At 40.6% G+C, this 12,041-nt stretch overlaps 1 protein-coding gene across 5 annotated transcripts in view; it reads left to right on the forward strand.

Annotated features, from left to right (window-relative positions):
* Positions 1-12,041, forward strand: part of aplp2 (amyloid beta (A4) precursor-like protein 2) — a 96,772-nt gene that overhangs the window by 47,685 nt on the left and 37,046 nt on the right. For all 5 annotated transcript variants that reach the window (XM_036001417.1, XM_036001415.1, XM_036001413.1 and 2 more), the window contains exon 4: positions 11,222-11,334. In XM_036001417.1, the coding sequence (XP_035857310.1) occupies positions 11,222-11,334 (113 nt within the window). The remainder of the gene's footprint in view (positions 1-11,221; positions 11,335-12,041) is intronic.

Consider the following 12,041-nt stretch of genomic DNA (forward strand, 5'->3'; position numbering starts at 1 on the left):
AAAATAGCCCCACATCATCACATACCTTTCACCATACCTAGAGATTGGCATGGGGTACTTTCCATGAAATCATCTCTCAATGCAAATCAAACCAGCTATTAGGTTAACTGAAATAAAACCATGCCAATCTCTAGGTATGGTGAAGGGTATGTGATGATGTGGGGCTATTTTAATTCCAAAGGCCAAGAGAACTTTATCAGGATGCATAGTATCCTGGATCCACGAAATAACTGGCCTTTAAAAATAAAAATCTGCCTGCCTCTATGGGAATTTCACATAGAGGTGTATTTACTTATGCCCCCTGTATTTTAAGGAAGAACATTTATTTATTCACGATGCATTATTCATTCACAAAGACAATTGGTGTCCTTAAAGGTTGGATTTTTCCTAATGTTTTTTTAATTAAGGCATTAAGATCAATTTCCAAAAGATGATTTTTTTTTTTATTCCTCTTTTTAGTCAACGTTAGCATGGGTTCATAAACTTATGAGTGCCACTGTAGACCAAAGGTAGGTGGGCTATAGCTTGAAAGTGTGATTTAAAGGGCCAGACCAGCACCCATGTCAAGTTAATAGGTTTATATGAATAATGCAAGTGCAGAGGATGAGCTCAGCGTAAAAAGAGAGAGATGGGTTATGGTGTATCCCACGTATCTCCATGCAAAGGCTCAGTCACAGAGTCCCAATCCATCCATGTTTCCTGTCCTCCCAAACAATGGCTCTGCAAATGAATGTGCTTTTTGTTCCATGGCACTCTAATCCCTGCAGCATGATGCCTTTGTCAAACAGCAGAGGATTATTTTCGAGCCTTTTTTATTATTATGTCTGGAATGGTGAGAACAGTCAGTGGCATATGTGTGGCTAGGTTGGTTGGTGTGCATGGTAGACTGTCTGTAACGCAATGATTAAATTGTGAGGGTGGGGATTTGCTGGGATAACAGACTGCAGCAGCTTCTTGATGAAAAAGAACACAACAAAGCAAAGAAAGCATGTTCTGGGTAAACACAGATGTGTGGGATCGATATGCATTTACAGTGAAAAGTCTTAAGATTTTGGAATGTTACAAACTCCAAAAACTTAGTTTAAATGTTTTAACCCTTGTGTTGTCTTCCTTCCTTCTTGCTTTTGACCCCAATGTCTGGTGCTTTGTAAAAAAGTTTTTGTCGCTTTTTTCGACGCTTTTTTTTAAATTCATGGTCAATAAACCTATTTTATATTACATTATACCAAATAATCTTTAGTTTAAAAAAAAAGCAGAATTTATGGATTACTTGAACGAATAGTAAAGATCAGAGGATGTTGAGTGGCTCACAGAAAGTCAAAGTTTAGTTTCAGATTTTGAAACCATTTAAATAATTTTTTCAAATGCTATAAACATGTAATAAAACACCCACAATTCAGTGGAAGTAATCATTAATTTGTTAAAATGTATGGGTTCCATACAACGTACATCCATGCATCCATGTTATTTTTGGGCAATTTGGTTGAAAGAAACCTGTATTTCTGTTATTAAAAACTTTGAAAACGGGTCAAATTTGACCTGAGGAAAACACAAGGGTTAAGCAATTATTTAATAAATGAGAAACTTTCAACATAATACCCAGTAACAGAGAGTCAGATAGTGTTGTGGGTGGGGCATTAAGTCAGACTAATATAGATCTTTCAAAAGACACATTTACATTTTATTGCTGTTGCTATATATCTTCTTTAACTTCTATTGCTGTTGGTAGCTGTCAGCAATAGATCCCTTCTATTTCAGGCGCATTGAGGCTTACTCTTAGCTCTCATCTTGAACTTTGAGTCTTTCCACCTTGTAGACTTTTCAGGAACAACATATTTTAAGGCCGTGTTTCGGTGAGAAGTGGAATTGAGTTAGTTCAATTTACAGACATGACACACACTTAGCATTTCCTTTTGATTAAGCATGTGTATTTAACGAGAGGGCAGGTCACACAATGACGACTCCTGATATCATCAGAGGGGCTGAGTCTGGGGATTGTGAATACGTTGACAATGAATACACACTCAGGCTTGTTTTAGAGCACCACACCTCTGGCTCTATTCACTCCTTTGCCTCTGGGAATGTGTTGAAATGAGCCTGAAGCTTTTAAACACAGTGTTATGACAGCATCAAAAAATGTAACCTATGTGAAAGGTTAGCTTAAGGCAAGACTTATGCAAGTGCTACAGCGTTGGTTGAGGCTTAGGTGTTGCCTGTGGTTAAAAATTCTAGATGTTTTTAACTAGGACTGCACAATATATTGCTTTTTTTATTGTTATCAACTGGCGCAATAAACGCATCGTGAAAGGCAGCGCCATATCGACGTTCAAAGACTTTTTGTGTTTGTTGAAAGAAAATATCCGTAGAAAACTGCACTACGTGGCTATATGTAACTTTCAGTTTGAATTGATTCTAGCGGACGCTTTGGACAATAGCGGTAGTGTTTTTACCACACCTGCTGTCGTAAAGCTCTTTTCTTTACGGTGCTGAGTTACTGTTACCGGGAGGTCATATAAAGCACGATGAATATTTTGCTCAGACAGAAAATGTTTTATTTACAAAAAGAGAATACGCTACAGATTTAAATAATTGTCTCCATCTGTTGAAAGCCCGACCGAGTGTGACTCGAATGTCGCCTGTTGTCTTTCACTTTCACTTTTAGCTTTTAGTTGTTCTTCGTTTCATTTCCTTCTTTCCTGTGACAGTCCTGCCCCGGTATTAGCCATAACTACAGCAGATAACTTCTAAAATAACATTAAAATACAATTAGGCCTATATAAAGGCATCTCCTGCTACCTTTTACCTGGTTGCACAGGCTTTTCCGGTGTTACACCGAAATATGTGACCCGTCAGAATGTGTTACTGTAGCGGCGTCTACCTGTCTTAAATCATTCTGTGACTTTGCGGGAAAAATCGGACCTGGGCAAAGGCATTAATAAAAACTATATAAAACTAGCCTTCTTTTCATTGATAGTCTCGTTTGCTGTTACAGGTCATTTATGATCATCAGATGGAACATTACACGGTTTCAGAAACATTAAAAGTTACATATGGTTACTTTCAAATGTAACTTAAAATGTAATTTTTTTTAGCGCTGCCTTTTATGTTGAGTTAAATGTTCAATTTTGTTCAATACAAGAATGATTACCTTTCATTAGTTTTAAATACAACAAGCAATTTGTTGTATTTTAGCAGAATACTGAAAGCTGCCGAAATGCTGAACTGAGTACACGTTAGTATCTGTTTATCTTATGTTATGCTGGCCTCATATCGTGCAGCCCTAGGTGGAACCCAGGTGTTAAATGCAAATGTTCTTTTCATCATGGAACATCAACCTGCAGCTTCCCCATGAGTCATGTGTTTGTTTACCCCCCCCCCCCTCCTCTAATGGCGGCAGATCAGGTTCCTTCCACCTAAAAAGGCACAAACCATGATGCTAATGTAAAAAAATCAGAGCACACGACTGGATCCTGATAGCATTCTCAAACTGTATGGCAAGAACTAACACTAGGCGACAACTACATCATTATTCATATCTTCATCATGTTTTCTAAAGCTCTTGAAGATTTTTGTTAATGTTTGTTAGTCTCTGAACTTCACCCACGCAGGTGATTTCAGTTCTTTTGGCTGATTGGAGAGTGGGTCGAAGCTTAGATGGGAATATATATTAAGTCACAAATCTTTTCTACCAATATGAATAATAAAGCTGTCATTTGTACAGGTTTAGTTAAAAGAGATTCAGGAAGATGTCACTCAGTCAGTCTAGACCAGGGGTGTCAAACCCAACTTCACTAAGGTCCACGCTGGAAAATGAGAATCCCATCAAGGGCCAGACATGTATAGTTTGTTGCTTTTATTTCATGGAAAAAGTCAAGTATCTTTAACTGTAATATTGCCTATATTTTGTCTCATATTGTCTTCTCATTTAGAGTTTACAGTTTGGTCGACAAAAATGTCAAAGAAAATGCCATAAACATCCAAAAAAACGTCGTTAAATCGAGAAAAAAAGTCAGCAAAAAAGCGCCAAAAACGTTAAGGAAAGCGCCAACAACTTTGTAAAAAGTGACAAAAACTACGCAGGCCAAAATGTATTGCGAACCCAAATTAATATAGGGGCCGTATCATAATTTGCTAGGGACCGGGTTTGGCCCACGGACCTTGAGTTTGACATGTGTGGTATAGACCAGTGGTTCTCAACCTGGGGGTCGGGACCCCCAAGGAGGGTTGCGAGATCATTTCTGGGGGTCGCCAGATGGTTGGGGAGAAAAAACATAATTTAGACTGGGGAATGGTTTTTACATATATAATGTGTGAAGTTAAAGCTACATTTAACTTGTTGTATTCACAACCTCATTTGTAAATCAGAAGGTCCTGGAAAACAGAGAGGGGTCTGAAAACGGGTCAGGGGGAGTGGAAAAAGTCACAAACGCATCAACAAACCAAAGAGCCTGGCGCACATTGGACAAGACTAGGTGCTAGCTGCTAAAGGTAAAACGTCATTAAAGCAAAGCATTATTTGTTTACATGTATTTATCAGAGCATTCGCAATATTCACACAAAATCAGCCGGGGGAGGCGTGTAGAAACAGCTGGATTACATCAGTTTGCAGCTCTGTCTCTCATCATCGAGGAGGTTGGGGGGGTTGCGAACACCAACCTCATTATTCTGGGGATTGCGACTCGAAAAGGTTGAGAACCAATGGTCTAGACACACCCACACAGTCCTGGGTAGAGAGGTCCAATCAGCCAGATTAACTGAAAACACCTGTATGGGTATGCAAAACAGTGTTTTCTTTAGGATTTAGGATTCTTTTTTAGCAGTGGGGCCAGGTCTGTCCTCTGTCTTCATAGGGAAACCAAAATCCAAAGTATAGAATTAAATATTACACTGACTTAACTTACCGTTTTAATGTTTCCTGATGTATGATATCAGGACGATGAGCTGACAGAACTGACAAGTTGAACGTTGTCTAATTAGAACGCACCCACCGCGGTGACGGATTCGGAAGAAAGCGAACGTTTTGACAATAACATTAACACAACAGTATGTGTGGGTTAAACTGGACGGGCCCAATAACCTCTGAATAGTTCTACTTGTTGTTAAATTGCATTGTGAGCGGCAGGATAATTTAAAAGGCAACCGCGACTACATTGTGTGTCTGCCCTATTTCTGATACCGTGGCGGCAGAAAGTTTGCCATGGCGGGCCACCACTACAAAATCAACATAGAGGAAACTCAAAAAAACTCAATATTTTGAATGATAATAAGCTGAGAAACCCGTGATATGGATTTAATACAGATTGAATCATTAAGTGCAGATCTCACACTGATTACGCTGAACCTCATTACAGCGGGCTTCCTTTGGAAAGTCCTGAAACACAATAGCCGTGCTGTGGACAAGCACATCCTGGTTGGTGCTTAATTTAATTCGCAAGCATCCAGTGCTGAAGGTATCATACTGCACATTGGGTGTATTCTTACCCTCACACTCCCCTAGATGCAGGCAGGAGAGGGTTAGCAAGGCTGTCTGATAGACCGAAGGTTAAAGGAAAGGCGGATGAATGGAGAAGGTTGAGGAGGAGGTCACAGAGAAAGAGGGGGTATGCTGTATGCTCTCACGCACACTTACACACAACTACACACGCGCAGAAACACACAGGCGAGCGGGAGGCACAGCTGCTCTCCAACCACCACCATCCATCATCCACTGTAGTGTGACTGCACATGCCGTCTGCTTGAAACCCACTCTGCCTCACAACCCAAGCAACCTGTGAGTGTGAGAGAACCAGACAGAGATAGAGAGAGAGAGAGGGAGAGATGAAATAAAGAGAGATAGTGTGTGAGTGAATCAATCAGTGTAAGCATCCGGTGTGCAGGATCTGGGAGTCAGTTTCTCTCTCTGTGAGAGAGGTGTGCACATATTCAGATCGTTTTACTTAACCCTTGTGTTGTCTTCCCGTTGACCCCCCCATTGGCCAATTGCTTTCCCCCCCTATATAACCAGTATATACAGTACATACACCACTCACACCGACTTGTTACCGCGAGTTACAAGTTAAACATTATTTTCAATGTTTAAATGGTATATATTTGATATAGAAACTTTGAAAACGCGTCAAATTTGAGTTGAGGACAACACAAGGGTTGCGCAAAATGACTCTATTACAAAGACAGATTATCGGCCCTGGCCAATTTTTGGGCTGTTTTTTGGCAGTTTGCAGATTATCTGTATCAGTGTTTTATTTGTCTGAGAACCGATAAAGTTAATGAATTAAAAAGTGTTCTACTTTGGCTCGGCTACAGCTCTGTGTCTGTCCCTCTGCTTCGGTTTCACTCACCACTGAGTCTGACTTAAAGGTGCTCTAAGTGATGTCACGCGTTTTTTAGGCTACATATTTTTTTGTCACATACAGCAAACATCTCCTCACTATCCGCGAGCTGCCTGTCCCCTGAACACACTAAAAAAACGCATCTCTGTAGACAGCCCAGGCTCCACAAACGGCAACAAAAACAAACTACGCCAACCTGCACCACCAAACATAACAAACAGTGTTCCAGCCAATAACCGACAAGAAGGATCTGCGGGTTGGGGGGTTAGTGCGCGGAAGGGAGGGGGAGGGGACAAGATGAGGAGGAGGGAGGGGCGAGCTTGTTTGACAATACTTTGAACGTCAACAAGAAGTAACGTCACCCAACATCGCTTAGAGCACCTTTAATGTCCCGCCCACAACACTATCTGACTCTCTGTTACTGGGGATTATGTTGAAAGTTTCTCATTCATTAAATAATTGCTTAAAGCATTTAGTCAAGGTTTTGTGTTGGGGTTTGTAACATTCCAAAATCTTAATTTTAACTAAAAGATTTTCATTTTCACTTTAAATGCATATTGGTTCCAAATATCGGTTATCGGTTTCATTAACTACTAATATTCGGTATCAGTATCAGCCTTAAAAAACAGTATTGGTCGATCCCTATTAAAAAGTAAGTCATGCATTAAAATGTGTACTTGTGTGTACAGTAAATAAGTATTATCAGCAAAATCCACATCATCAAACGTAAAAGCACTTTCAGAGTCTCATTTTATGTTATTCTACTCTATTCATCTGTTAATATACTGTTGGGTAGTTTAGGCACAATATGTCATATTGTGGGGGGGGGGCAATATTTGTAAAGTAAAATATGTGTCAAACCATTCTGAATGAAGTATTGTGGTCCCGGCCTACAAATCCTATCCTACAGACTTAAGGAAACATCTTTGTTTGGTTCAGAGCCAGCGTAAAAGTCACACTATAATCATTTACATTTTTTTAATTTAATGAGCGTTTGTGTGAGAGGCTGTTACTGTATCTCCTGGGTGGAGATGAGAAGCAGCTGCTGAGTCCTTTGCTATTTCCAGCTCTCTCCTCTTCCTATCCTACCCTCTCATTTTCCAAAACACTGCTTTTTCCCCCTCGGCCTGCCTGTCTACCTCGCCTGGTGCTCCAGCAGCTCCGCGTCAGGCCGAGGTCGCGGCCAACCACTAAATGAGCAGTTACAGGACGGCTCGTCGTGAAACCTCTAGACCCTCATCTGTTTTCAGTCCGCCCATTGCTCAGCCACTCTGATCTTCGACGAGGTTTCATTTACAGGATTATTCAGATGCCGACAGAAATTCAGGCGGATGTCCCTCACTTTAGGCCAGATGTCCGTTACCTTCCGTTTTCTTTGTGTTGGCGTTCTAAACTCTGGTGGATTTCTGAGGACTATGGTTAACTGCTCCTCAGATCTCTGCAGGGTAAATCTAGACAGCTAGCTAGACTATCTGTCCAATCTGAGTTTTCTGTTGCACGACTAGAACAACTTTTGAACTTACTCATGTTCCACCAAAACAAGTTCCTTCTCGAGGCTATTTTGCAGAGGCACCGTTGCTCCGTCCGGCGCTTAGCGCCGCCCAAGATGATTGTGATTGGTTTAAAGAAATGCAACTAAACCAGAGCACGTTTTTCTCTTATCCAAGAATGTAAGTAAGTAAGTAAGTAGGTAAAGTTATTTACTGTACATAGCACTTATCACAGAGTCACAAAGTGCTTCACAGGCAAAATAAATACATACATTAAAACAAATCAATGATCATAAAAGGCACAATAAATCACAATAAATCGTGGTAAAACACTAAAGCATAAATACAAAGTAATAAAGTCACCAATGTGGCTGAACGAACGCCTGACTAAAAAGATGTGTCTTTAGCTGATGTTTAAAGATTTCAACAGAGGCAGCCACTCTTAAAACATGAGGTAAAACGTTCCACAGTCTAGGAGCGATTGTTTCAACAGCTCTGTCACCTTTAGTTTTCAGCTTAGTACGAGGAACAGCCAGTAATCCCTGATCAGAGGACCTCAAAGATCTGCTGACCACATGAGGGTGCAGCTGATCACTTATGTAGGCCGGTGCCTGACCATGATCTTAACGTGCTCATATTATGCTTTTTGGCTTTTCCCCCTTTCCTTTATTGCGTTATATATCTTTTATGTGCACGTTATAGGTTTACAAAGTGAAAAAGCCCAAAGTCCACCCCAAAGGACTTACCATCTCCAACAGAAAACACTGTTCACAAACTGCTCCAAACAGCTCTGTTGTAGTCCAGCCTTTACTTCAGAGACAAACGTGCGTCACTTTGTAATAATAATAATGCTCGTCTAGCTGCTAGCATGGCACGCCCTCATACTCTGCTTCTGACTGGTTAGTAGTCCTTACCTAGCTACGGCACATGTGCGACTCCTAACAAAGATGGAACAGAAGTGAGATGCCTCACTCAGTACAACAACAGTGCAGTACAACAAAAATATGGTGTTTTTTGAAAATTAAACCATGTAAACCTATTCTGACATAACCTCTAAATACAATTATGAACCTGAAAATGAGCATAATATGAGCACTTTAAACTGGATCCTGAATTTAACCGGTAGCCAGTGCAACGAGGCCAGGATAGGGATAGTATGACATGACCTTCCTGACCTTGTCAGCAGCCTAGCAGCAGCATTCTGGACCCATTTTAAACGATCTACAGATGATTTACTGAGGCAAGTAAAAAGAGAATTAACAGCAATCCAAACTCGAAGAAACAATGGCATGTATAATCATTTCTAACTCAGTGTAGGATACAACACGCTTGAGTTTTGCAATGTTTCTGAGGTGGAAAAAAACAAGTGCGGGTTAAGGACTTAACATGTTTGTCAAGGCTCAAAGCCAGTGCTCTGTGGACTAGCCAGACCGTACTCCGCAGTGCTGTGGAGGAAGGTCTGGCAATGTGAGACTACTCTGATCTGGACTTTGACCTAAATCTTCTATTCATCCCTCCCTCTCTGCGCCTGGCATTCCATCTGTTTCTGATGGCAGCGTTTCTACCTGAGCGTCTCGTCACGCTCACAGCCAGTCAGCAGTCGCTGTCCTTTTTTTTAATCTTTCTTATGACCCCTGCGCCATATGCTTACATGCACATGCTTTCCAACCTGCAACTATTCATAGGAATTCGCAAGATGCCTTTTAATGACATTTATTTCCCCCCAGATCTGCTCTCTATCAGCTCCTTCTATGAATAAAACATCTGCGGATTGAATCCATCAAACAAATGATATTACAAATGAGTCTGGACTATAGCTTAAAAGAGTCACAGTTGGGAAACCTGATTTTCTCAACTGCCATTTTGATAGTGGTGTTACAGATGTGGCTGTAGAGGAGGGATGAATCCCTGTGGGCTTCATGTGCACAGGCAGATGTTCAAGTGTCAAAGGGCTTTTCTGTTATACTGCTGTAATGAAATGTAAAAGGCCAGACAGCTATGAATTATTGAATCACGCCCCTTTGTTTCACTCATCTCATCTGCTATTCCTTTTTTAGTCCCTCTAAGCCAGGGCTGTCAAACATACGGCCCGTGAGCCAGAACCGGCCCGCCAAAGGGTCCAATCACACTGGGTGACTTTGCAAAGTGTGAAAATTGCAGAGAAGTATTTAATTCCAATTCCAAATTTACCACTTTAATTCCCTAGAATATCCGAGTTCTTTTTCCGTAAATTTCTGAATTTAAAGGGGAACTATGCAGTTTTTTTTAGCTTAATTTACCTTAACTGAGCTTCAGAGTCATTGGAATGGTTATGACTTTTTCAAGTTGAATGGTGGTCGTCCCGCTCCCCCCTAGCGCCTGTGAGCTGAAAAACCACCCTGGCAACTTTGGGCCGGCGAGCCGCTGGCCTCAGCGTCAGGAAGTATCGCGGGATATCAGGTCTTGCGATGTAACGAATTGCTTCACGGCACTGCACACATACGCCCATTCAGGAACCGGCTAACAAGGTAGCGATGGAGTTTTTCACACTATCGTCATGGCTGAGCTTGCAAAAAAGAAGCAGAAAGCTAGGAAAGAGTTTTTTTTCTCAGAATATTACATAATATTACATAATAATTACATAATATTACATATTATATTATTTTTCCTGCAACAGCCTTAAAACACTGTCGTAGCAGAAGCAACTTGCGTTTTCCAACATCAAGCTGACGAGAAACTTTCTGGAGAGGTTCACTGGTCTGGCCCACCTGAGATCAAATTAGGGGCATGTGGCCCATCAACAAAAACGAGTTTGACACCCCTGCTGTATTGTTTTTAAAAGATCTGTTTATTACATTTTTTTAAGACAAATGTACAAACGATACATAAACAAACAGTAGTGCTACAGGACTGGTCCATATAGTAAAGGGTAATGGGACATTATTATCAAAACAAAACAGGACACTGTACTTGTACTTGCACAGTAGCCCATACTAATGGTGACAGCAGTAAGTAGAATAGACAAGTCAACCCCATGGCCATTAGTTCCAGTTCAGACATGTGATAATTGTCCATCATATTATCTATCTATTCAAGTCCAGATTATACTCCACTCCCAAAAGTTCCAGTGGCCTCTTCCAATTATGAAGGAAAATCTGGGTCCTTTTATTGATGTAGGGTCACAACCTCTGAGATAAGATATTTCCACATGGAAACAGACGGAGGGACATCACCGAGCCACCTGATCATTATGGCTTTCCTTGCTAGCATCAAAAGTGACCTGAATCCAATGTATTTTTTTTGTATGTATTAACTCCCCTGCCAGGTCAATGCTCAACATGTTGTTGAGGGGAGTAATTTTTTTTTGGACAGATCGGCAGTGTGACTAACAGGAAAATTGGTCTATGTGATTTCCTGTTACAGTGGGCGAGTTTGTGAGTGACGTGCTTCTTGTTCCAGAGAAGTGCAAGTTCTTCCACAAGGAGCGTATGGACATGTGCGTCAGCCATCAGCAGTGGCACGGTGTGGCCAAAGAGGTAAGGAAGGACTGACTTCATCAGCTACAGTGGGAGGCTGCATCTCCAAGATAGCAGAGCAATGGGAAAGAAAAAGCCATGTGGGAAGTCTTAAGCATCAGTGTCACTTTGAATATATATATATATATATATATATATATATATATATATAAATTGGTTTATTTCCAACAACATACAAAAAGAATAAACAAAAACCACCAAATACAAAACACAAAAGTATTTCACAATGAAAAAAGCAAAAGCAAGAATAGCAAATAAATAAATAAATACTCGTGTCCAAAAGGGAGTAGGAGGAAGCAAAATGCTTTTCTGGTCCCACCCTTTTTTGAAATGTCCATACCATTTTATTACAAAAATAACCCTTATCAGAGTCTTTCTTCGTCTTTGTTTCTCAATATACAACCCTATAACTGAAAACCTCGTCAAAACCCCAAAACATTTGCTGATCTATCAATTGATCAAGTTACCATTCCATCGTTTCCTTAATGAAATTATTTATTTATGTGCCATCCTTAAGCTACTGTCCATCCAGTATATTTATCAAGCACAGTCCAATTCTAAATAGATCACAACGAAACAGAAGCAAGTTAATACAAAAGAATACACTAGGAGTCAATAATTTGAACATCTCCCCGCATCTCGACTTTAAGAAATCAAACTGAACAAACATTTTGTCCCTTGTCCCTGTCATACTGGCACTCTTTTAT

The sequence above is a fragment of the Sander lucioperca genome, chromosome 5 (assembly GCF_008315115.2).
Source record: "Sander lucioperca isolate FBNREF2018 chromosome 5, SLUC_FBN_1.2, whole genome shotgun sequence".
Classification (NCBI taxonomy): Eukaryota; Metazoa; Chordata; class Actinopteri; order Perciformes; family Percidae; genus Sander; species Sander lucioperca.